This window comes from Perognathus longimembris, chromosome 8, assembly GCF_023159225.1.
Source record: "Perognathus longimembris pacificus isolate PPM17 chromosome 8, ASM2315922v1, whole genome shotgun sequence".
Taxonomy (NCBI): Eukaryota; Metazoa; Chordata; class Mammalia; order Rodentia; family Heteromyidae; genus Perognathus; species Perognathus longimembris.
Genome location: NC_063168.1, coordinates 2,737,108 through 2,763,597, shown reverse-complemented (window position 1 = coordinate 2,763,597; position 26,490 = coordinate 2,737,108). Strand labels below are relative to the sequence as shown.

Sequence of the window (26,490 nt, the reverse complement as noted above, 5' to 3'; positions counted from 1 at the left end):
ATAAGCAACATCTCTGGTAACCACTGTGTTAATGATGGCATTCCTGTTGTCTGCTCAGAGAGGGGCCAGAGTACTTGTATAGCAGTGAAAGAAGAAACATGACTGCTTTACAAAATAGCCCCATCTTAAATCCAAATTGCTGGCAGATAGAATATGAGAACATTGTTGCTAATTTATACAGCAGTGACATTCAGCTTAGCTTCTGTTATTTAGAAAAATGTTGTCAGTTTTGGGTAGCTGCCATCCTGAGCTGGTCATGTTATTTGTCAGTTTAGCTATCTTGAAGAAATTTGGTGATAAGCATTAATAATCTTTAAACATTAAGGTTTTTTTCCTATTGATTTTATTTTTAGTAGAATTTTAAAAAAATTGAAGTCATAGCCAGGTGTTAGTGGCTTATACCTTTAATCCTAGCTATTCAGGAGGCTGAGATATTAGGATCACAGTTCAAAGCCAGCCTGGGAAGGAAAGTTTGTAAGATAAGAATATTTTCAGTTAATCAGCAAAAAGCCAGAAGTGGCGCTGTGACTCAGAGTAGTGGAGTGTTAGCCTTGAGCAAGAATGTTCAGGGGCAGCTCCCAGAGCCTAGAGTTCAAGCCCCAGGACCAGTGCGCATGTGCATGTGCACACGTGCATGCACACACACACTTTTTTGTCTTTTATAGGATCTTAAATGTAAAAATCTTGTGCATTTTCATTCTAAAATATAATTTTTTTTTTTTTTTTTTTTGGCCAGTCCTAGGCCGTGAACTCAGGGCCTGAGCACCGTCCCTGGCTTCTTTTTGCTCAAGGCTAGCACTCTGCCACTTGAGCCACAGCGCCCCTTCTGGCCATTTTGTGTATATGTGGTGCTGAGGAATCGAACCCAGGGCCTCATGTAATCGAGGCAAGCACTCTTGCCACTAGGCCATATTCCCAGCCCCCTAAAATATAAATTTTAAACCATAAGTGATTTTCAAAAATGTAAAAGTATGCACTTATACATTCCTATGTTATGCTCCCATCAACTTTTGTTATGCTGTGTATTTCAAAGGACAAGTATTTCTTTGTGTGCTGATGAGGAGATAGAGATGAGTTTTACTATCTTAGGAAAACTGGCATCTTCCCTTACAGTCTCTTGAGGAGGGAGAAAAAAGAGAACAAGAAGCAAATCGCTGAGACAGTGAAAAGAAATGCCAATATTGAGCAGAACGATATTTGAGAGGGACTGATTTTATCAGTGCTTTATTTTTTAGTGAATATTTTCATGTTAAGACTATATACTTTATTGTACAACTTTTTTTTTTTTTGCCAGTCCTGGGCCTTGGACTCAGGGCCTGGGCACTGTCCCTGTCTTCGTTTTGCTCAAGGCTAGCACTCTGCCACTTGAGCCACAGCGCCACTTCTGGCCATTTTCTGTATATGTGGTGCTGAGGAATCGAACCTAGGGTTTCATGTATATGAGGCAAGCCCTCTTGCCACTAGGCCATATTCCCAGCCCCATATTGTACAACTTTTTAACTGAATATTTGGGTGACAATATTCTTGGGTCAGTGATCACTTAGATACTTTTTAAAGGATCATTTCTTCATGCTTCTTATTGAACTTGACACCTGATTTTAAGATTACCCTTCATCAGTATTAAGTCCTTCTCCAACTTTTGCCCTCTGGAACATGTAGGCAGGAGATTATCTCCAATGGCTGTCAATTCCTCTGTATTTTGTGTCCAGGTATCATCTGCAGGCCCTCCGGCACCTGTATGTGCTGGCTGCAGAACCAAGGCTTCTAGTACCTGTGGATGTGGATACAAACACGCCCTGCTATGCCCTCTTAGAAGTTACCTATAAGGTAACTCTTTCTCGCTTTTCTTTGTTATTTTATTACCACTCACTCATCTTTGCAGGTGAAAACATTTCAGAAGTGTTGTCTAGTAAGAGGGGACAGTAATGAGTGGAGCTTCCCAAGTTATTGTATATTTGCCAGGACAGTATACATACATTTATAGTCTCTGACTTTGTGTTGTAGGCCTTCACAGCTGTTCTTTTGTCTCTAAAGCTTATAAATGATCTTGGTAACTTTACATGGATAGTACTGCTGTTCCAAAAAGTAGTTGAGTTAGAAATATTCCTAAATCCTTTTTGGCTGAACACTTGACTATTTAGATGCACAAGTAGATCTTAGATCATGTCACCTTCCTTCAGTAAGCTGTTCAGCACCTCCTCTGTATCAAAGCTGTTCTGGCCTCTGTATAGAAATGTGGTGACATTGTTATAGTTCTTAGGGGATTTCTATCCACTGGGGAACCAGGTTGGGATGTACTGAGAATAGAGTTGTGAAAATGAGAGGGACACGTGAGTGTAAAAGTGTTTGTGTCTAGCTGTGGGACTTGGGGCATCTGTCACAGTGGACAATGTGTGGGTTGAGATTTGTCGCTACTTGGGACTTGTTTTCAACATGTGTGTGGTAAGCCATGGCAGTGTAGCCTGTTAGTAGTGCTGATTGGTGAAGGACCAAGGCTCCAAGTGGTGGGAGAAGCATGCCCTATAATAGAATTCAGAAATAAGATTTGAGTATCAGAGAGGATTTTTATATCCTTTAATATCTTTGAGAAAGGGGGAGATGAATAGTGGATGTTTCTTCTTTGTAGTTCCTTACCAAGTAAACTGTGGCTCTACTTTAACTTTTATAAAGGGCACTCAGTGGTATGAACAAACCAAAGAAGAACTGATGGCTCCTACCCTTCTTCCAGAACTCCACCTTCTAAAGCAGGTAAGTTGGGCATGACTTGGGCGAGTCAATCAGAGTGATAAATGCAAAGAATGGTGTAACATTAAAGGTGACTGCATGCCTTCTCAATGCTTTCTATAAAACAGGAGCGCAGCAGCAGGAGGGACAGTCACGAAGAGCAGAGAAGGGCTTGTCAGGAGGAATCTTGTGCCCTCAAAACATGATTCATAGGCTTTTTTTCTCAGGAAATGGAATTTAACAACCTTTTCATGACTATTTCTGAGGTGTTACTTTTGAAAGACAGTTTCATTTTTTTGTTGACTCTTTATATTTATCTTGGCAGATTAAAATTAAAGGCCCAAGATACTGGGAACTGCTCATAGATTTAAGCAAGGGAATAGAACACCTGAAGTAAGTATATATATATATATTTTTTTTTTCAGAGTAACTTCTAGGAAGTAAATAGGGTAGTACATGAGGAAGTAAAATTATAGATTACCTACAATGTTGTTTATCATTCTTTGATCTCTTCCAAGATAGTATATAGGACATATTGAATAATAAAATGGTCTATGTCTTTGAAATTGGGTTTTTATTAGAACGTGAAACTTCATTTGGAAATCATGCTCTGTGCTGGGTAGGAAATAACCTAGCCTGAGGGAAAAATAAGGTCTACAAGTCATTTGGTACATGAGAGACAGACACATTTGCTTTTTTAAAAATCAGCTGCTTGTGATGTCTGCCTGTAGAGATACTTTTGAATTGCTGGTGAGTGATGTTAAAGTACTTAAATGATTCTTGGCAGAAAAAAGATAGCCCATTCTTGCTTTGAAATGTTTATACTTTTCAGTGAGAAATTTAGCTTGAGAAACTAAGGGAATTGTCAGTGCAGTAATGTAAGATTTTAAGAAAATAGGGCTGAGCCAAATATTAGTGGCTCATATCTAAAATCGTAGCCACTGAGAACTGAGAGAGATCTGAGAACTGAGGTTTGAAATCAGCCTAAGCAGACAGATGCAAGAAACGCTTATCTCCAATTAATCAGCAAAAAGCTGGAGATGGTCACATACCTCCAATAGTAGAATATAAACCTTGAGTGGACATTCCAGGTGAGGGTGTGAGGCCCGAGTTCATCCTCCAGTACCAGCACAAAATGAGACAGTAAGACATACGTGTCTGTTCACTAAGGGAACTCGATTGCAATCCCAGCGTTTGTCAGATAGATTACTATTGCTTTATCAGATACATACTTTACTATGATCATGTTTTAATTAGATTCTGGTAGTGTTCTTGAATGGAAATAGTCATTCATATAGTAACTTCGGCATGTTCATAATTTTATACCTCATGTCATATATAAACTAAGTTTTTAAATTTCTAGAAAGTTTAACAAGCATGTAAAAGTTTGTATAACTTGGTCCTAATTTGTATTTTACCATCATTTAGTGGCAAATTTCTATATTATTGTCTTTTTATTTTTTTTCTGGCACAAACCAATTAATAGCCCTTTACTGCCTCCATTTTCCCATGCATACTAGGGGATATAGGGAATTCCAGCAAGTATTAGATAGTAACAGTACATAATTAATATTACCTTTGAAACATACACTTGAACAGATAGTAAGAATTCTTTCTAGTTACTTAGCAAGTCCTATGGATGTGGATTCAAAGGAGAAGTGGAACTTTATTTTTGGTTTTCTTACTTATTTCAGGCTTTCTTGTATAGACATAGTGAATAATGGTGGAGAATAATGGAGACTTTATTTCCCTTTAACAGGGTATTGGAAAACACTGTATTTCCAGCTGAGAACTGTCAATAATACCTCATGTTAAATTCATTATTGTCAATTAATTTTCTTTCAGGTCTATTCTTTCCAAGGATGGGGTTTTATATGTCAAGCTAAGGGCAGGCCAGCTCTCCTACAAAGAAGATCCAATGGGATGGCAGAGTTTGTTGGCTCAGACTGTTTCAAACAGGAATTCTGAAGCCCGGATTTTCAAGGTAGTACTGATTAGTATAAACTGAAAGATGAGAGGTAATAGGCCTATGTAGCTTTTCCTCTTATTGCTACATTTTGTAGCCTGATTGACTTTGGGTTTCTTTGGTGTTTTATGTGACAGGCATGATAAAATAGGTACAGTCTGTTTGTACTCTAGGATTTACATTTACAAAGTCCAACCCACAGTCATTACACTATAGAAATTATTTGGCTTAATAATTTTACTTGTTACTCTTTAAGTTAGTCATGCTTAAGTTACCAGTTAGCATCTTTTTTTTTTTTTTTTTTTTGAGTACCTCCCCTTAATGTTTTTGTTCAAGGCTAGTCTTTACCACTTGGGCCACAGTTCTGCTTCTGTCTTTTTGCTGGTTAATTAGCAACAAGAGTCTCATGGACTTTGAATCTCAGGTCTCAGATCTCTGCCTCCTGAGTAGCTAGGATGACAGGCATGAGCCAGTGGAGCCTGGCAGCACTAGTGTTTTTTGTTTGTTTAATTTACTACTAATTCTTATTAGTTACTTTTTGTTGTTGTTTTAGAATATCAGTCTGTTGTAATAACTCCTTTTTCATCTCTACCGTCTGTCTTGGGTCTTCTTCCTTACTTACCGTCTGTCTTGGGTCTTCTTCCTTTCTTTAGTATGGCTAAGTGATTGTCTTCTCAAGGAACCCATTCTTTGTTAATTGGTCCTTTGTATTATTCTACTCCCCCCTTGGTACTCGGAAGGCCTCTAGTTTTCCTGACTTGCTCACTCAGCTGGCACTCATCACACATCCAGCCCAGCTTTTTTGCTGATTATTTTGGAAATGGAGTCTTGCAGACTTTCTCTTTGAGCTGGCTTTGAACGTAGGCTTCCTGAGTAGCTAGGATTATAGGTGCCTAGCTTTTGTATTGTTATTTTAGTCTCTTAATTTCTGCCTAGATCTTCATTATTTCTTTCTGTCTACTAATTTGAGTTTTCATTTGTTCTTAATTTTCTATGAGCTTGAAATGCACCAAAGGTTATTTATTGGCAATATCTCTGATTTTCAGTGTTAGTACTCATAGCTATAAATTTTCGTCTTAGAAATGTGTTTTCTCTATCCCAAAAGTTCTGGTAACTTGTATTTTTTATTTTAATTTCACTGTATGACTATAAAAATTGTTTGTCTCATTTCTCACTGATCATTCTAAACTATATTCTTTAGTCTCCATGTGCTCCTGTAGTGTCTGTATTTTCTCTGGTTGATTTCTAGTTTCATTTGGTAAACATTCTCCCTTTTAAATTTTTTTTTTTTAGGATTCTGGTACTAGGTCTTGAACTCCACAGCCTGGGTGTTAGCCCTTATCTATTTTGCTCAAGGCTGGCCCTCTACCACTTGAAACATGCTTCCATTTCTGAATTTTGGTAGTTAATTGAAGATAAGAGTATTACAGACTTTACTGTCTGCTCTGGCTTCAAACCACAATCTGTACATCTCAGTCTTCTGAGTGGCTAGAATTATAGGCATGAGCCCCTGGTGCCTGGCAACGTTTTCCTTCTTAGCCTGAGAAGTTTTCTGGGTTACTGAGTTAATAATGTTTGAGCGGTTTCTATTTCTTACTTATTTATTTTTTTCCTGAGCGCTTATGCCTGCATAGCACTTCCTTTCTCTTCTGTGTGTAGTCTTCAAGTATCTTCCACAGTGCTGGCTTATTTGGCATGGATTGCTTCAGATTATGCTCAGCATGGAAAGTCTTATTTCTCTTTCAATTTTAAAGAAAGTTTTTTCTGGGCATGATAGTATTGGGTTGGAAGTTATATTGTTCAGGGCTTGAAATTCTTTGGTCATTGCTCTCTTCTGTCCTTTAGAGTTTCTGCTGATGCATATTCCATTTTCAGTCTTGAACCCTGAGTGATAGCCTGTTATTCCCATTTTTTTGTTACAAAATACATATAACATAAAATGTATTGTCTTAGCTATTTTTAAGTGTGACATTCAGTGTTATAAAGTATATTGGTATTGGTGGTGTGTTGTGTGTGCGTGCGTGCGTGCGTGCGTGCTGGTACTAGGGCTTGAACTCAGGGCTTGGACAATGTCCCTTAGGTTATTTTTGCTCTAGGCTGGTGTACTACCGCTTGAGTCATACCTCTACTTCCTGTGTTTTGCTGGTTAATTGGAGATAAGAGTGTCATGGACTTTGCTGCATGAACTGGCTTAAACCAGAATCTATAGATCTTAGCCTTCTGAGTAGCTAAGATTATAGGCAGGAACCACTGGCCACTGATACTGTTAACTCTGCATTTCTCTTGCCTACCCTCTGCTTTCTGCTTCCTGCCTCTGTGTAGCTCCCATATACATGGAATCATATATTTGTCCTTTTTGTGACTGGATTGAGGGGTACTCTTATCTCCTTTCTCGATCAGTAACAATTGTAGCTACTGTAGCAGGCTTTTTAATTAGATAGTGAGTGAGGGAGAAAAGAAAGCCTTTTGGGGCGGGTTAGTAAGAAAGGTCTGTTTATTATTGGCCTTTTGGTACATAAATAGCTTATATTTGTTTGTAAAAAGAAACTTCTTAGCAGAACAGATTGATGAAGTTCTAGCCATTTAGAACCATTTTGGGTTTTGTGGGCATATTGTGTGAAAGGGGGAAGTAGAGTTTGCATGCATTACAGTTTGAGCAGAAAGGAAATAATCTGTGATTATCTCACTTACATTATTGTTGATGTTTGACTTTCTTTTTTAGCCAGAAACAGTTTCATCATTCACTTCTGATCCAGCACTTCTGTCATTTGCTGAATATTTCTGCAAACCAAGTGTGAACATGGGTCAGGTATGTATTATGTGCTTTGCTGAGTTCCAGAACTATAATCTGTTATTATTTCTGTCTGTAAGCCACCAAAACTCTGTAATATCCATATCTGTCTTTTTTTTTTTTTTTTTTTGGCCAGTCCTGGGCCTTGGACTCAGGGCCTGAGCACTGTCCCTGGCTTCTTTTTGCTCAAGGCTAGCACTCTGCCACTTGAGCCACAGCGCCACTTCTGGCCGTTTTCTGTATATGTGGTGCTGGGGAATTGAACCCAGGGCCTCATGTATACGAGGCAAGCACTCTTGCCACTAGGCCATATCCTCAGCCCCCATATCTGTCTTTTTGATTGGTGATGTCTCAAATGCATTACATGTTTTTTGCTTGGCAAATACATATTGCCACAGTTCAAAATAATTAAATTCAGTAACTTCTTCTTTTTTTTTTTTTTTTGCCAGTCCTGGGCCTTGGACTCAGGGCCTGAGCACTGTCCCTGGCTTCTTCCCGCTCAAGGCTAGCACTCTGCCACTTGAGCCACAGCGCCGCTTCTGGCCATTTTCTGTATATGTGGTGCTGGGGAATCGAACCTAGGGCCTCGTGTATCCGAGGCAGGCACTCTTGCCACTAGGCTATATCCCCAGCCCCAGTAACTTCTTACCTTAATAGGAGACATTAATTTTTATGAGCAAGAGTTTGTTTCTTGAACTGATTTATGTATTTTATACACACATTTGTTTCCTCCCTATATTACATAATTTCTGTTAATAATAGAATTCTTGTCAGGACTCCAATGTTTACTGGATCTTTTCTTTAATCTACTATACAGATGGAGAATGAGCTTATGTAGAAATTAAATGATTCAAGATTTAAAGCCTGGCTTGTACAAGTGTATGTGGCCTGGAAAAAACTTTCAGCCTCTCCAAGATATAGTTTCCTTATTTCTAAAATTGAGGTTAGAGCAGAACTACCTTATTGCATTTTTGAGGGGTTTGAGGGAAATAATCTTCCCCTCTTGTTGTCTATATGTACTCTGCTGAGTACTTGGCATAATTTTCTCATTTAATTCTAGGGAATAGGTAGGTTACTAGATTCTGAGTTTGCAGGTGAGGAAACTGGTCCTCAGAGAAGTCACATGATGATCATATAGCTAGTGAGAAGGTCAGAGGTTTTATGCTTTCAAGGCAAATGATTTACCAGTTCAGGCACAACCCCACTTATAATTGGTTTTTTAAAAAAAGTACATTGATTGTATAATCTGCATATGCATGTATTGTACTTCATCACAATTACCTCCTCTATTGCTTTCTTTTTCTTGTCTTTCCTGTTTGTAACAGTTTTTTAATGACTTATTATGCCATCTGCATACATAGAAGAGACAAGATGTATTTCAGTTTTATTCACCTTCTGCCATTCTGGACATTGTATTGTTTTTTTAAGGAACTTCCATACTCATTTTCTTAGTGGCGTACTAGTTTACATTTTCTGGTACTAGTTTCAAAGTTTTAGGTCTGACATGAAGAGTTTTGATCCATATTGAATTGAGTACAGGACAGGAGTCAGATACGTTGTTTCAGTTGTCTGTCTGGATATCTAGTTTCACAACATTTGTTCGAGACTTTCTTTTCTCCCATGCTTTTTTTTTGTTGCCTTGGCCACAAATAAACTAGCTGTGTTGGTGCTAGTGGCTCACACCTATCATCCTAGCTCCTTGGGAGTATTGCAGTTTAATGCTAGCCTAGCAAACAAATCCTCAAGACTCTTACCTCCAGTAAGCCACTTGGAAGTATGGCTCATGTGGTAGAGTGCCAGCTATGAGCAAAAGAAGTTGAGCAAGAGCCAGCTACACCTACTTTTGTCACAGCTTTGTCATGAAATGAAACATTTTGAATTTTATCAAAGGTTTTTTATGCATCTAACAAAATGATGTGATTTGTAAAAAAAACCACTGATTGAATATATTCTGTATTACATTTATTGATTTGCGTATGTTAAACAATCTTTGCATTCCTGCAGTGAAACCAGCTTGATTATAGTCTATAATCCCTTTTGTGTGTCATTGGAATCATGTTGTAAATATTTTACTGAGAATTCCTGCTTCTGTGTTCATTAAGGAAATTAGTCTAATTTTTTGTGGTTGTATCTTTATCTGGTTTGGGTATTTAGGTAATACTGGCTTTTTAGAATGACTTTGATAGCATTTCTTCCTTTTGTAATTTTGGAATCGTTTGAGGAGCACTGATGTTGGTTCTTCCAAGTCTGGCAGTGAATCCATCTGGTCTTGGGCTTTTATTTATTATTGGGCTTTTATTATTAGTCATTACTTACTATAGATATGTTTAATTGTGCTTATCCTCTTGATTCACTTTTTTTCTGCCAGTCTTGGGCCTGAACACTGCCCCTGGCTTCGTTTTGCTCAAGGCTAGCTCTCTTCCTCTTGGAGATACAGCACCATTTCTGGCTTTTTCTGTTTGTGTGGTGCTGAGGAATCGAACCCAGGAATTCATGCATCCTAGGCAAGCACTCTACTGCTAAGCCACATTCCCAGCCCCTTGATTCACTTTATTAATTTGAATATCCTTTTGTTTAATTTGGCTAGAAGTTTGTCAATCTTACCTTTTAGAAAACTCTGTGTTTCATTGTTTGTAGTATTGTTCATTACTGTGTGATCTAATTATTATTTCTTTCTATCCACTGACTTTGTGATTGGTTTGTTCTTCTTTATCTAAGAACTTAAGGCAGTTTAATGTATGATGTCCCTGATTGTGTTGTGTGGGCAATTATGGCTATAATATACTTTTCCCTTAGTGCACTCCCTTTGCTCTGTCCCTCAGGTTCAGGTAGGTCATCTGAATTTAGGAATTTAAAAATTTTTGTTTTGTCAGGTATCTACTACTGATCATTGAAAAGTGTATTTGAGTAGTTTTTGTAGTAGTTTTCCTTGCTTCTGATTTCTAATTTTATTCCGTTGTCTATTAAGATACAAGAATTTATTTTTAAGCACTTGTTAGGACTTGTTTATGGCCTAAGATGTAATCTATTTGGAAGAAGTTCCATGATCTGCTGAGATTGGTGTGTATAATCTGCTATAGGATGGTATACTCTAGATACCTATCTGTAAATGGTATTATCTTTGAATTGATTTTGGAATATACTTTCATGTATTAAAGAATACTTACAACTTTCCACAGAAACAGGAAATTCTGGATCTCTTTTCTTCAGTACTTTATGAATGTGTTACCCAGGAGACCCCGGAGATGTTGCCTGCATACATAGCAATGGATCAGGTATGGTTCCAAAACCCTCTTTTTGGGGGGAGGATGGGTGGTCGTGGGGCTTTATCTCAGTGTTTGGGTACTGTCCTTGAGCTCTGTAGCTCAAGGTTAGCACTCTACCACTTCCGATTTTTGAATAGTTAACTGACAATAAGAGTCTCATGGGGACTTTTCTGTCTGAGCTGGCTTCAAACCATGATCCTTAGAGCTCAGCCTCCTGAGTGGCTAGGATTACAGGTGTGAGCCACTGGTGCCCATCATAACCAATTACAGTTCTGGTGTTTATTCTGTATTTCAAGTGACCTGTTGAACCATGTAGCAAGGATCATAAATGTCTTTCATTTTATTTGCTTTTAGAATATTTAAAAAGGAAATCCACCACAGATATATCCAAAAAGCCGGGACTTGGTGGTGCCATGAGTGCTATTTTGGGTGCTGCCTTTTTCTTAGGCTTCCTCTTGACCCTTTTACCCTTCTCCCCTACTAGAGGAGAAAGAAAACATTCCCTCCCTTGGCCCCTAGCATCCTTGTGTGGTCTCTTCCCTTCTGGCAAAGCCTCTTTGTGGAAAAGACTGCAGATGAATAGTCAACGGGCAAATTGTGTTCTGATGATGGTAGGGATTTGAAATCCAAGTTCTAGAATTCATGATTTAGGGATTTGGAGTTCATTTTAAAATTTCTTTTGAGATCTTCATTTTAAAAGAGCCTACCTAACAGAGGTACTATAGAAATGAATACTTAACGGCTTTCCTAAGGCTCTTTATTCACTTCAGATTGTTAGAACACCTACAGTTTCTTGATATGCGGTTAAGCTAAGCCGTTAGTCTGAACCATGATAGTTAGATCTCAGGGTGGATTTGAATAGCTGCAAGATCAGTAATGTTGTGTTTGCCTTCTGCCCCCTGGGATTCTGGGTCTGCCCCTGCTGTGTTATTGTATCCTACCTGTGCTTTCTTTCTCCCCTAGTAGGGGAGACAGGCAGAAGGGTCAACAGGCCTCCCTTCTTTTTGGTAGAGAATGTTTCACACTCACTCAGCTTAGGTCACCTGTCCTAATGTGATCACTATGTCAGGGGACAGGATTGTTGCCATTGCCCTGGACCAGTGGTTCTCAAAACATCACTACTGAAATAGCAGCACCTCCTTGAACTTGTTAAAAATAGGGTTTTTTTTTATTTCCAGGAAACTGGCTGGATTGTCATTTCTCTTCCTTCTTACAGGCTATACGAGGACTTAAAAAAAGAGAAATACCTGATACATCTGACCTTTGGCAGATAAAGCTGGTGTTAGAGTTTTTTAGCTCGCGAAGCCATCAGGAGCGGCTGCAGAACCAACCTAAGCGAGGGCTTTTTATGAACTCTGAATTCCTGCCAGTGGTGAAGTGCACTGTCGATAACATTCTGGACCAGTGGCTGCAAGGTAATGTTAGTACTGTGCCCTAGGGCTTTAAGATACAGTGGACTTGCCAGCCAAGAGTGGTGGTGTATCCTGTAGTACCAGCTAACTTGGAAGGAGGAAGTAGGAAAATTGTGATTCATTGGCTGTCCGGAGGTTCCATTGGTTGCACTGTGCATTGCCTTATTTATGCTGTTTTTTGCTTTTATGATAGTAAAATGGCTACAATATTCCTTACCTTCAACTAATCTGGAGGAAGGAGAAAGCTGCTTCTAGAGGCAGAAGCATGGCATTGAGGGCCACACCCGTCGGGGGGGGGGCACTGTGCTGTCTCATGCACATTCCTTAGGCCTCCCTTCTTTGTGGCAGAGAATATCTCACTCTCCCTGGGCTGAGAATTGTTGTGCTTGCCCTAGACCAGTGGTTCTCAAAACGTGGCTGCTGAAATAGCAGCGGCACCTGGAACGTGTTAGAAGTAGTGTTTTCCTGACACAACCCCAGACCTACCAAACCATATACTCTGGTGGGTCTGCCCCACACCTGCCCCTGCCATGTTTTAACAAACACCCAGGGGTTCTGATAAGCTCTGAAGTCTGCAAACCTCTGGCTAAGATTCACCAACATCTGGTCCTGGAGTAGCTGAGGACATTGCTTGTGTGTGTTACCTGGTGGAGAGAAGGTGAGGTAAGAGGTGTTTGGAGAGATGCACCTTAGAGACCTTAACAGGCATGTCAGTTTGTGTCATATTTCTGTAAGACCACTGTCCTCATAGTGCTTTTAGACTTGGCAGTCACAGGCTTGGTTGGCCACAGTAGCTTCAGTGCTTAGGATAGTACTGTTTAACGCTTTTATGTCAAGTGCTTTAGCAAGTTCATTTTTTGTTTGGGGGAGAATTTTTTCAAACAAGGTTTTGCTCTGTAGCCAGGTTGGCCTCAAACTTGCAGTCTTCTTGCTTCAGCTTCCCAAGTGCTACTATTAGAAAATGTGCCTCTATTTTGGTTTTCGTTTGTTGACTGGGAATTGAATTTAGGGCCTCATGCTTGCACTGTACCACTTGAGCGATGCACTTGATCTTTAGTTTTCGATTTTTGAGGTTGGGCCTTGATATGTAACCTAAGCTTGCCACTAGCCTTCCATTCCTCATGCGTAGCCACCTTCTTCCATCTAGCTTGGAATACAGGCATGAACCTGGCTCACACATTTGAAGGCATACATGCGAGTGCTGCCTTTTGGCTGCTTCTCAGCTTTTTCGGTCCTTTTGTGACTGTTGTGGGATGCTTTGCTATCTTTAGACAAGCTACTTGGTAAAATTCCTAAAACGAGGGGGCAATCATACATATTTAGTGAAATATATAATGTTCTACTTGCAGGAAACACTTGAGGGATAGGGTCAGCATGTTCTTGATTAAAAAAATGAAAACCAGGCATTCCTCTACCTCCCAGTTCTGTCCTCAGTTGGTTCAGCTTTTGTGTTATTTGCCCAGGTGGAGGCGATGTGTGTGTTCAGGCCTATCTCAGTGGGCAGCCTGTGGAGGAATCGCAGCTGAACATGCTGGCCTGCTTCCTTGTCTACCACGCCGTGCCAGCTCCCAGGCACCTGCCACCCATGGGACTAGAAGGTAATTGCACACACAGTCCTGTTCAGCATCTCTCTTACACGCTTAGATTTTTAGTTTCTTTGGACAAAGATTTTTAGTGAGTTTCTTTCTCTAATGACTTTCATCTTCACGATTTATTGTCATTGAACACTTTTTCTGTGAACAAAACCGAACTGTCTTTACACCATGTGGAAACATTTGTCATGGCTGTGATGGAATGATTTGCTTTGGATGGACTGTCCCACAAGAGCAAGTATAAAAGCCAGACAGAACACGTGCAGTAGCTGTAGAAAGGAACTGGTGGAAGTGTGCAGATGGGACTTGCTAGAGTGCAGCCCTCCTCAGAGAAAGGAGAAAGGGTGATGGGGAGGATTTACTCTGTGTTTGTCCTGGCTTCCCACAGAGCAGTGGTGCTAAGGAGCCACAGGTTGAGTGTGTGATTGCTCAGGAGCCCAGAACTTCAGGAGCAAAATTAACAGTTGAATCATCATTCCAAATCCTGGGTGTGCTGTTCTCTTGAGGCACTTACCACATCTTAGCCTGCATATGCATGCAAACATGCTTCAGGATATTTTCTGGCAGAAGTGAAAGGCCAAACATGGGAGCACAAATGTCAGCAGCAGGGCGTGGCAAGGAGTCAAGAGGGTGGAGTTCAAGGTCAGCCAAAGTGGCTATGCTAAGCATTCAGCCTTTGGAATAATGGCAGACCCTTTGAGCAAAAATACAGCAGGCCCAAGCAGAAGGAAGGACTGTGCTACATTCTGCTTGCATTCTGTTTGAGGAAGATCCTCTAATTGTAACCAAGTGGGGTTTAAATTTGAATAAAAAACTGGACTCTTTAGAAGCTGTGCCTGGTGGCTCACACCTATAATTCTAGTTATTGAAGAGGCTGAGATCTGAGGGTCAGAGTTCAAAGCTAGCCCAGACAGGGAAGCCTGTGAGCCTCTTATCTCCAATAAGCCACCAGAAAACTGGAAGTGGAGCAGTGGCTCAAAGTGGAGAGCACTAGCCTTGAACAAAAGAGCTTAGGGACAGTGCCCAGGTCTTGAGTTCATCTTCCACGACAGACAGACAGACACACACACACACACACACGTCCTCCCCCTCCCCCCCGTGGAGTAGAAAAACCCACAGATAATAGGGATAAGCATGTTGTTTTTCCAAATACTGGAATTAACAAAACTGGGACTTAAAATGGCTGTTACCAATATTTCCATGAAAAAAGATTGAGGAGAGATAGAGAAAGAATATTACCAGAAACTCATAATTGGAAGGAAAAAAAAGTTGCCAGGTGCTGGTGGCTCATACCTGTAGTTAAAGCTACTCCAGAAGCTGAGATCTGAGGATCGTGGTTTGAGGACAGCCAGGCAGGAATGATTGTGAAATTTGTATCTCCAATTAACCATCAAAAAGCTGGAAGTGGAGCTGTGATTTAAGTGGTAGGACAGAGCACTAGCCTTGAGCAAAAGTGCTAAGGAACAGCTCTTGGGCCCTGAGTTCAAGCCCCAGGACTGGCATAAAATTAAGTGGAAATTAGAGAGCTGAAAAAATGTAATTAAAATTACAAATTCAGTACACTTATTTAGCATAGCAGATAGTAGGTAAATGAATTGGGCGGATAGTGAGTAGAAAGTACACAGATTGCTCAGGAAGAAGAGGGGGTAGAAAAGCAGAAAGGAATGTAAATGACATTTAGAATCCTGAAAAAAACACAAATATGTAGTTGCCATCACAGAATAAGAGGAGACAGAATGATGAATAGAAGCAATAGTTGAAGAGACAGAAGCTAGAAATTCTGTAAAATGGGCAGTGGCTATCGAAGAGCCCTAAGCAAAATGAATACAGACAATCATACCCAGTCATGAAGTAGGTAGAGTACTAAAAGTAAAAGGAAATGATTTGAAGGCAGAATAGCCATGCTATTATCAGAAATATTGGGTAATACTTAGGAACTTGTGGGTTTGAAATGCTGTGTCTCAGGCAGTGCAGAGGAGTGACCTGAGAGCTGGGAAACGGGCAAGACGAGCCTGTGAGCAAGGCCCCAGCTTACTTTGAGTTTCCAGCTTGGGAGGGGGAGGGGAACCCAGGCAGGGCCTAGAAGATTCCTGAGTTGACAAGAAGCTGGGAACACAGACCTGCAGAGTTAGAGTTTGCAAAATGAGTTCCAGAGACGGGAGAGTGACAGAGAATGCCAGACTTCTGTGGAGGATCCTCGAGTACCAGAAGAGAACTTGCTGGTCAGCACCTGTACGGGGAGTACCTGTCTATAAGAGCTGCCAAATGGTTTAGAGGGCACCTGTTCAGTGCTTATCCAAGGCTGGGAATAGTGCCTAGTCCATAGCTTCACGGTCTTGCCTCAGTTGTAAGAAATATAGCCTAAGACAGAATTCTGGTCCCACCTTAGAAATCTTAAAAAGCACAACATGAGGGTCAGATTGCTTTTCGTGTAATTTTTTTTTTTGGCAAGTCCTGGGCCTTGGACTCAGGGCCTGAGCACTGTCCCTGGCTTCTTCCCGCTCAAGGCTAGCACTCTGCCACTTGAGCCACAGCGCCGCTTCTGGCCGTTTTCTGTATATGTGGTGCTGGGGAATCGAACCTAGGGCCTCGTGTATCTGAGGCAGGCACTCTTGCCACTAGGCTATATCCCCAGCCCTTTTCGTGTAATTTTTAACTGTCTCTCAGAACAAAGTTTAGTAATGCTAACATACAAAAATATTTAGCACTGGAGAAAAGTGAAATTTGGTTAACTCTGGTGATATATACTTGTAACCCCAGCATTTGAGAGGCGGAGGCTGGAGAATGGTTCTCAAAGCCTGTGTGGGCTATCTACAAGACCCTAGCTCATAAAAAGGAAGGAGGGCGAAACGACATTTGGTGTACAGTGAAAAATTATGAGATATACAACAAAAAAGGAGTATCAACTTTGATGCTGGGGCTGGTGGCTTGGAGATGAGAAGGATGATGATATTTAAGTTCAGATAATTCACCATGTTTCCCTTGGGTGCACAGCAGAATCATTTGGGCAGTTTCCAAAACCCTAGATGCATGCCCAGGCTGCACTCCCATGAACTACATATAATTGCTGTTGGACCAAGGTTTGAGAATCATTGCTATTTAGGGGAATTTGCATTAGATCAACTTCTGTTACTTAATTTCAGCCTGCTTTCTATTGTCAGGTAAAAGATTGTGTTTATAGATTAGGAATTAAGTGGTAGAAACAGTTTTAAAAATCACTTAAGATTGAGGCTAGAGGCAAATTTACTAGAGTTCAATAGTGTTAATAACTTCACACATAGCTATAGGCCATTTTCTGAACTACAGACTAGGTTGAAGTTTTTAGAATGCGTTTGGAACTTCATGTTTGGATCTGGTCTTTGTGTTCAAAGAAGAATGCTAGCTTTAAACATGTTGCGTCTGCGGCTTCTTGGCAGGTATATGGCAGGGGCTGTTAAGAGACATGTTTCTCCCTCTCTCATTTTCCAGGAAGCACAAGCTTTGCGGAACTCCTCTTCAGATTTAAACAGCTGAAGATGCCTGTGCGAGCTCTGCTCAGATTGGCGCCTTTGCTCCTTGGAAATCCGCAGCCAATGGTGATGTGACCCTGTCCGGTGTGACTTGTGCATAAAATCATGACCAAACATCAGAGCTAAGGAAATGTTTCTAAGTTTCATGTTATACTTAGGGGAGTTAAGCTGCACATACCTTGCCATATTTTTCAACTCTGTCAGCGTTAACATCGTAGGAGTCAACATCAGTCAACATTTACTTTTGTTAATAAACTTGTTTTGTTTGTAAGATTTGATAGCTTTAGTTTTAGACCTGAGAGTGATGCGGGTTGATTTTGAAACCTTTGAACTAGAGTGGTGTAGGTAAGCTGTCTGCTCAAAACTGCAAAGTTTTAAAAGAAGCAATGTTACTTTCTGCTGCCACAAAGAGCTTTCATCATGTCCAAGATATTACTTGTTTTGTTTAGTCTGTGCTGCCTGTGCTGCCTGTGAGCGTGCCTGACTTTCTCTTGGTGTGACCCTGTCAGTCAAAAGTGTTAAACCTTATTGGAGGACTTCTCAGCATGAAGTGTTACCGACTTCATCCTCCTAAAACAACTGTTGAAGCCCTCGCAGTGTGCCTGGATCTGGAGATAGGGCTTTTAAAAGATAACTGAAGTTAAGTGAGGTCGTAAGAATGAGACCCCTCCCGACTTGGTAGAATTAGTGGCCTCGTGAGAAGAGCACGATTCTCTCTTTGCCATGTGAGAACACGGCGAGAAGGCGACTTTCTGCTGTCTGGGAAGAGGCCCCCACCAGAACTGACTGTATCCGCTGGCGCCTTGACTTGGACTTCAGCTTTCAGAACTGTAAGAATAAATTTTTCGTGTTTAAGCCACTTAGTCTTGAGTATTTTGTTTCGGCGTCCTGAATATATTAATACACGAAGCCTGCTCTACATAGCTAAGAACTGTTACTTAAAAATCAAACAGTCCATTTCTTGGAAAGACTTGGAAAAAATTATATACTAAGTGAAGTGAGCCAGACCCAAAGAAATATAATAGACTCTGTGGTTTCCCTCATTGGTAATAATTAAGATGTGTCTAGGATAGTCGTAGCAGATGATCACAATAGCTCAAGAGCTATGTATATATGATCACATAAGATGATGCTAAGGGAAATGAACTGCAAGCTATGGCAACAAGTGATTTATCATTGTTGTTACTTTAATGTACTATGTGAAATTATTTTTTTCTTTTGTTTATCTTCCCTGTGGTTTAGCCCCTGTTGCCACTGTATTTGATTTTGGCACTCTGGGTATTGTATATATATATGTTTCTCTGAATTAAGGAAGGGAAGAACATCAAAATGGTGAGACAAAGGATAAAAAGCAGTCAGTGCAACAGCGATACTCACAAGACAATATGTTGGAAATTAACTGTGTACAACTCAGGTGGGGGGAATTGGGGAGAAGGGAAGGTAGGAGAAAAATGACGGAGGTGGTAACAAGTTTGACAAATGAACTCACTACCTTACGTATGTAACTGTAACCCCTCTATACATCACCTTTATAACAAAAATAAGATCCAACAGTCCATTTCTAGTTGAGATTTTAGAGAATGTATACCCAGGTGGTGATGCAAAATATTCCTGTAATGGCACCTCCAGCCTCAGGTTGTAACAGGGAAAAACCTTTTTTGCCCAGATGCTGGCCTGTTTTAGTTTCCTTAGGGACAGGAGTACTAATTAAAGAGAAAAAAAGGCAAACTAACACATGATGAAAACTCCATCTGAATGAAGATTCAGAGAACCCAATATCCAAACAACAGTTGTAGTCTTCACTTCCAGTTAGATCAATTTTGTATTTGCCATAAATACAGGATGGCTTCAGAGACAGATTTTAGACATCTGCTAACTCAAAGTCAGGAGAACAATCCTTAGAATAGTGTCAGTAAAGGAGAACATTAGGCTTTAGAAGAGGGGAGAGAATTCTCTGAGCAGCATTGTTGGGCCTGTGGATTAGCTGACAAGGAAAGGTTCTGGTCAGTCTGAAGGGGCACTTTTTTTTTTTTTTTTTTTATCTTTTCATGGTCTTACTGTTCCTTTTTTTTTTATTAATTGGACATAAATTTTTTTACAAGGTGTTGTGCAAAGAGGGTGCAGTTACATAGTAGGGCAGTGTGTACATTTCTTATGATATCTTACGACCTGTTTTTCTATCCCTTGTCTAGGTCAGGTTGACATATATGCAATATACAATGTATCAAGAACATATACAGTATTCACAGACTTGGTCTCTACTGTCTCTCCGTCTCCCTTTGTTAACAGTCATATATCAGGGAGATCATGCCCCTTTGTTTTCTGTGTTCTAGGCTGTCTCTCTCAACATTATTTGTTCGAGTTCTGACCATTTCCCTGCGAATAACAGTATTTCACCATTCCTAATCGCTATGTAGTATTCCATTGTGTATAAGTACCATATTTTTTGGATCCATTCGTCTGTGGAGGGGCATCTGGGTTGTTTCCATATTTTAGCTATTGTGAATTGTGCCGCGATAAACATGGAAGTACAAATGCCTTTTTGATATCTTGGATTTTGCTGTTTAGGATAGATGCCTAGGAGTGGTATGGCTGGGTCATAGGGTAGGTCTATATTGAGCTTTTTGAGAAACCTCCATACTGTTCTCCAAAGTGGTTGTACTAATTTGCACTCCCACCAACAATGGAGAAGGGTTCCTCTTTCCCCACAGCCCCTCCAGCATTTGTTGTTTCCTGAGTTCAGAGTATAGGCCATTCTAACTGGGGTGAGGTGGTATCTCAGGGTTGTTTTTATTTGCATTTCCTTTACTAGCAGGGATGTTGAGCATTTCCTCATATGTTTCTTTGCCATTTTTATATCTTCTCTTGTGAAGTCTCTCTTTAGCGCTTTTGCCCATTTCCTAATAGGTTTATTGGGCTTGGAGGGGCTTAGTTTTTTGAGTTCTCTGTAGATGACCGATATCAGGCCTTTGTCTGTTGCTGTGCTGGTAAATATCCTTTCCCATATCGTTGGCTGTCTTTCTATTTTGGTGGCTATGTCCTTAGCTGTGCAGAAACTTTTTAATTTGTAGTAGTCCCATTTGTCGAGTCTCTCCCCTATCTGTTGTGCCCCTGGGACTCTATTCAGGAAGTTCCTTCCTGTGCCTATAAGTTCTAGTGTCTTTCCTACTCTGTCCTTCAGTAGTTTCAAGGATTCAGGTCTGATGTTGAGGTCCTTGATCCATTTTGAGTTGATCTTGGTGCATGGTGATAGGCTTGGGTCTACTTTGAGTTTTTTGCATATGGCTGCCCAGTTCTCCCAGCACCAGTAGTTGAAGAGGCTATGTTTATTCCATTGTATGTCTTTAGCTCCTTTGTCGAATATCAGTTGGCTGTAAGAGTGCGGTTTTATTTCTGGGTCTTCAGTTCTAATCCATTGGTCTTCCGATCTGTTTTTATACCAATACCATGCTGTTTTTGTTATGATGGCCTTGTAGTAGAGCTTGAAGTCAGGTATTGTGATACCTCCTGCACTGCTTTTTTTGCCTAGAATTGCTTTGGCTATTCTAGGTTTTTTGCTGTTCCATATGAATTTATGGATTGGTTTCTCTATTTCAGTGAAGAATGTGGCTGGGATTTTGATAGGCATTGCATTGAATTTGTATAACAATTTGGGCAATATGGCCATTTTCACTATATTGATTCTGCCTACCCATGAGCATGGGAGGTCTTTCCATCTCCTTGTGTCTTCTTTGATTTCCCTTATTAAATTTTTGTAGTTTTCATTGAATAGTTCCGTCACGTCCTTGGTTAAGTTGATCCCTAGGTACTTTATTCTTTTTTTTGCTACTGTAAATGGAATTGTTTCCATAATTTCCTTTTCTGTTTGTCTATTGCTGGTGTACAGAAAAGCTGCTGACTTTTGTGGGTTGATTTTGTATCCTGCTACTTTGCCAAATTGGTTTATTAGGTGTAGGAGTTTGGGTACTGAGTTTTTTGGGTCCGTCAGATATAAGATCATGTCGTCTGCGAATAGGGATAACTTGATTTCTTCCTTGCCGATGTGGATCCCTTTGATGTCCTCCTCTTGCCTTATTGCTATGGCTAGGGATTCCAGCACTATGTTGAACAGAAGTGGGGAAGAGTGGGCATCCTTGTCTTGTTCCTGAGTTTAGAGGGAATGATTTAAGTTTCTCTCCATTTAATATGATATTAGCAGTTGGTCTGTTGTATATGGCTTTTATTGTTTTGAGGAATGTTCCATCTATTCCTGTTCTCTCCAAAGCTTTTAATAGGTATGGATGTTGTATTTTGTCAAAGGCTTTTTGGGCATCGACTGAGATAACAATGTGATTCTTGATTTTAGTTCTGTTTATGTGGTGAATTACGTTGATTGATTTACGGATGTTGAACCATCCTTGTGACTGAGGGATGAAGCCTACTTGGTCATGATGTATGATATTCTTAATCAGTTTCTGGATCCTATTAGCTAATATTTTATTGAGGAGCTTTGCATCTGTGTTCATTAGTGATATTGGTCTGTAGTTCTCTTTTTTTGTTGGATCTTTGCCTGGTTTGGGAATGAGTATGATATTAGCTTCGTAGAATGAGTTTGGGATTTCTCCCTCCGTTTCTATTTCGCGGAAGAGTTTGAGGAGTATTGGAATTAACTCCTCACTAAAGGTTTTGTAGAATTCGTTGGTGAATCCATCTGGGCCTGGGCTTTTCTTAGTAGGGAGGTTCTTGATTACCTCCTGTATCTCATCGTAAGTTATTGGTTTATTTAGTTGATTTATTTCTTCTTGGTTCAGTTTGGGCAGTTTGTACTTCTCTAAGAATTGATCCATTTCTGTAAAATTATTGTTTTTTGCTGAGTAGAGGTTTTGGAAATAGCTCCTTATGATTGTTTGAATATTGTGTGTACTTGTTGTAATTTTTCCTGTGGAGTCCCTGATTTTACGAATGTGAGTCTCTTCTCTTCTCTTTTTTGTAAGTCTTGCAAGGGGTCTGTCAATTTTGTTTATTTTCTCAAAGAACCAGCTTTTAGTCTTATTTATTTGTTGAATGGTCTTTCTATTTTCAATCAGATTTATCTCTTCTTTAATCTTTGTGATCTCTCCCCTCCTAGTCGTTTTAGATTCTGTCATTTCTTGTTTCTCCAGTTGTTTTAGTTTCATCGTGAGGGTATTCACCTGCTCTGCTTCCATTCTTTTAATGTGGGTGCTGAGTGCAATGATCTTGCCCCTCAGCACTGCCTTAGCTGTGTCCCATAGGTTTCTTTGTCATTGTGGCTTATGAATTCGTTGATTTCATCTTTAATTTGATCTGTGGCCCAAGTGTTGGATAGCAGCGTGGGGTTTAGCCTCCAAGAGTGTGTATAGGCTCTATGGTATCCTTTGTTGTTGAGGGTTACCTTTAATCCACTGTGATCAGATATAATACATGGGATGACGTCAATACTTTTGTATTTTTGTATCTTTGTGTGGGCTATGACGTGGTCTATTTTGGAATATGATCCATGGGCTGCTGAAAAGAAGATGTATAGGGTCTCTGTAGGGTGAAAGGTTCTATATAGGTCTGTTAGATCCATTTGGGAAATGGTGTTATTTAGGTCCTCAGCTCCCTTACTAATCTTCTGGGTGTTGGATCTGTCTCTTGGAGAGAGAGGAGTATTAAAGTCACCCACTATGATTGTGTTTGCGTCTATCTTGCTCTGTAATTCTTTGAGAATTTGCTTGACATATGTTGGGCCTCTTTTGTTTGGTGAGTATACATTTATCACCGTGATTTCTTGATTCTGGATTTTTCCTTGTATTAATATGTAGTGTCCTTCTTTGTCTTTTTGAGTGGACTTTAAAGAGAAGTCCAGCTTGTCTGAGATCAGGATGGCTACACCTGCCGTTTTGGTGGATGCATTTGCTTGGTAGATCTTGCTCCATCCTTTCACTCGAAGCCTGTTTTTGTCCCTTGCTGTAAGGTGGGTCTCTTGTAGACAGCAGATGTCAACTTTTTGTTTGCAAATCCATTCTGCCAGTCTGCTCCTCTTTATCAGGGAGTTTAAACCATTTATATTTAAAGAGATCAAGGATAAGGGTGTTTTTTCTCCTTCCATTTTCTTGGTGGGCTGTTTCTTCTTCTTTTTTTTTTTCTTGTCTTTAGTGAGCTTGTATTTCTGCTGGACTTTGGCTATTGAAGTTTCTTTCTGATTCTGTCTGTGTGTCTTTTACGATCTCTGTTGGCTGGGGTTCCCCTCTTAATATTCGCTGTAGGGCTGGTTTTTTATTCACATACTCCTTTAGCTCCTCTTTGGTGTGGAAAGATCTGGTTCTCCCTTCGAATGTGAACTCCAATTTCGCTGGATATTTGATCCGAGGTTGTAAATTGTTATTCTGGAGTACTTGGATGGTGTTCTTCCACTCACTTCGAGCTTGGTAAGTTTGTGTGGATAAGTCGGATGTTATTCGAATCCTCTTCCCATTGAAAAAAGTTTCCTTCTTCGCTTTGGCTGAATTCAGAATTTGCTCTTTAATCTTGAGGTCTGTAGTCTTGAATATTATGTGCCTTGGGGTGGCTTTCCTGGGGTCTGGCCTGCCAGGTGTCCTATAGGCTTCGGTTACCTGGATGGGGTCCCCTGTGAGATTGGGGAAGTTTTCTGCAATAACTTTATTGAGAACACGATTAAGCCCTCTGCTCTGGTATTCGGCTCCTTCTTCTATTCCAATTATGCGCAGATTATATCTCTTGTCTTTGTCCATTAGTTCCTGGATTAGTCTTCCCTGAAGCTTCACCTTTTCTTGGAGTGTGGTCATTTTCTGGTTGTTGTCAGCTGCTTCATCGTCCAGGCGAGAGATTCTGGATTCTATATGGTCTACTCTTTGTGTTATGGTTTCAATTGCGGAGTTTATGGATGTCAGAGAGCTATTTATGGTTGTCATATCAGCTCTGATCGTGGAGAGTTCTTCCTTTAAAGAGTTGTATTTTAAATCTATTTTTTCATGCATTTCAATTCTCAGGATGTGGAGATTTTCTTTAAAGGCAGCTTGCATTGTATCCATTTTTGCTTCCATTTCTTTAAAGCAGGCTTGCATTGTATCCAGTTTTGCTTCCATTTCTTTCTTGGCTTCCTGGGTGTCCTTCCAGATTTCCGCTCTAAATTCCTGGAATTGTTTTCTGATTTCATTTCTGACGCTTTCGATCATTCCTGTTAACATGGCCTCATTTGCTTTTTTAGTCTCCATCTCCTCTTCAGTCGTGCTGCTTTTTGGAGCTGGCGAGTTGGCTTGCCCTTTGATGAACTGAGTTATGTTTCTTTGTGATTTGCACATCTGGAGATCTGGATGGCTTCTCAGGTTTGGTTTCTAGCTCCTCCCTCCCTCCTGTGTAGACGTGTCTACGGCAGCAGGTGCTGCTGCTGTGGCCCCGCCCACCAGTGCAGGGTACGCCTACCAGAGCGGGCGCTGTCGCCGGGGTGGGGGGGGGGCCCACCCTCCTGTGTGCTGTGCGTCCACTGCAACAGGCACTTCGGCGGGATATGCCTCCCAGAGCAAGTCCTGGGTTGTTGGGCTGTGCTTGCGCCCTCCCACGAGTCCGTTGGGGGGGGCGGTATGTGTGGGGTCCAGTGGGATCGACTGTCCGGGTATGGCTTGGCACCTTCAGACCTCACCTCTGCTGTGAGTGGGGGACGTGATCAGGCTCAGGTGACCCTGCTGGGCTGGTATTGCCCACCAGCGCCTGTGATTTTAGTTGTAAGAGTCTGCGAGGTCCAGGCGCCTTGGGTGGGGTTTGCACAACCGGCCGTCTCCCGGCCCCTCTGAAGGGGCACTTTTGAGGATCCTTGAATCAGTTCACCTCTCTAGGGCCCCTTAAAAATCTTAGTGGTGTAGCTGTCACCATCCAGAATGTTCAAGCTTCTCAGAGCTGTGGCAGGGAAGAGCTAGAGAAATGCACCTGGCAGCGAAGTATTTTGATTCAGAATGGGTACACTGCTTCCAGTTTAGACCTCATTAGCCAGCTAGAAGTTGCTTCATTTTACATGCCCATTAAGTGAGAGAGACAAGACTCTGAGCATGGTTCCTGCTTACCAAAAGTTTACTTCAAAGGTAGAAATACACTGTTTCATCCATAGGCAGACAGAATTAAATGGTGTGAGAACATGCACTGTGCTGTTTATTATGTCTGCCTATGCTGTGGACGCTCTAATTACTTTTTCCCCAGTGACCACTGACTGAATCTGTATTTCTCCTCCTGACAAGGGATTGAAAGCAGTCTATTACACCGGAGCTTCGTTAGCTCATCACAGCCTCACAGGTTGTGGCCCTAGCCTTCACTGCTATGTCCTCTAAAGCAAAGTACCGTTCTTTCCTGTGTAGTCCTAGAGAAGGAACCAAGGTCCTTGCATATGCTAGGCAAGTACTGTACCACTGAGCCACATCTCCCAACCCCTCTGTACAATTTGCAAATACAAGTGCCTTTGTGTAATTTCTTGGAATTAGGTTCACTGGATTAGGTGGCGTATTGTCAAGGGAAGGAACACTTAGGTTCCTAGCCACTCAGGAGACTGAAAGCTAGAGAATTAGGATTTGAAACCAGTCTGGGCAGAAAAAGTCAATGAGTCTCCATCTCCAAAATAACCAGCAAAAAGCCAGGCTGGAGGTGTGTGGTAGAATAAGTGGTAGGGAATTAGCCATGCAAGTCAGCTACTGCAAGCTGAAACCCTCGTACCAGGGGGGAATATTTTTCTTTTAGCAAAAAGTATTTCTTACTTTGATAAATCATAATGTGACATTAACATCTGTAGCAACTGTGGCTCTTATCCCACTGTTTTGACTCTAGTATTTGGGTGAGAAGTATGTTCTCTTGTCTCTGTGGCTCCTGGTCTGCACTCCCCCCTCTCTAGTAGACCAAAATGCTAAACGCAGGCATGCTAGGTCATGATGCGATGGTCCTGTCATTAGTGGGACAGAAGGTAGTGCTGCTAGTGTGTGTTTCACTTCTCTTTTGCTCATTCTTGTATCTCTCACCACGTGCATTTGAGTGGTAGGGATGCACCTTGCTGGCAGAGCACTTGTCTAGCACGTGGAAGGCCTTGAGTTCAATCCTCAACAGCATAAAGGAATTGTAAGGATTGCTTATTGTACCATTTCAGAAGTTAAGACATAGCTGTATCATCCAAGAACGTTGTAGGTAAATTGTGAAGTTGATTAGCAAATCCATCATAAGTTTCCTGCTGAGCTGTTCGTCTCTCCATCCCT

General features: G+C 40.9%; 1 protein-coding gene across 1 annotated transcript in view; it reads left to right on the top strand.

Annotated features, from left to right (window-relative positions):
* The window catches only part of Anapc1 (anaphase promoting complex subunit 1), an 80,897-nt gene extending 62,778 nt beyond the window's left edge, over nucleotides 1-18,119 (top strand). The window contains exons 40-48 of the mRNA XM_048352346.1: nucleotides 1,710-1,827; nucleotides 2,671-2,748; nucleotides 3,050-3,117; nucleotides 4,570-4,708; nucleotides 7,413-7,499; nucleotides 10,661-10,756; nucleotides 11,964-12,162; nucleotides 13,623-13,757; nucleotides 17,220-18,119. Of these exons, the coding sequence (XP_048208303.1) occupies nucleotides 1,710-1,827; nucleotides 2,671-2,748; nucleotides 3,050-3,117; nucleotides 4,570-4,708; nucleotides 7,413-7,499; nucleotides 10,661-10,756; nucleotides 11,964-12,162; nucleotides 13,623-13,757; nucleotides 17,220-17,335 (1,036 nt within the window). The 3' untranslated portion in view covers nucleotides 17,336-18,119. The remainder of the gene's footprint in view (nucleotides 1-1,709; nucleotides 1,828-2,670; nucleotides 2,749-3,049; nucleotides 3,118-4,569; nucleotides 4,709-7,412; nucleotides 7,500-10,660; nucleotides 10,757-11,963; nucleotides 12,163-13,622; nucleotides 13,758-17,219) is intronic.
* Nucleotides 18,120-26,490: the final 8,371 nt, after the last annotated feature.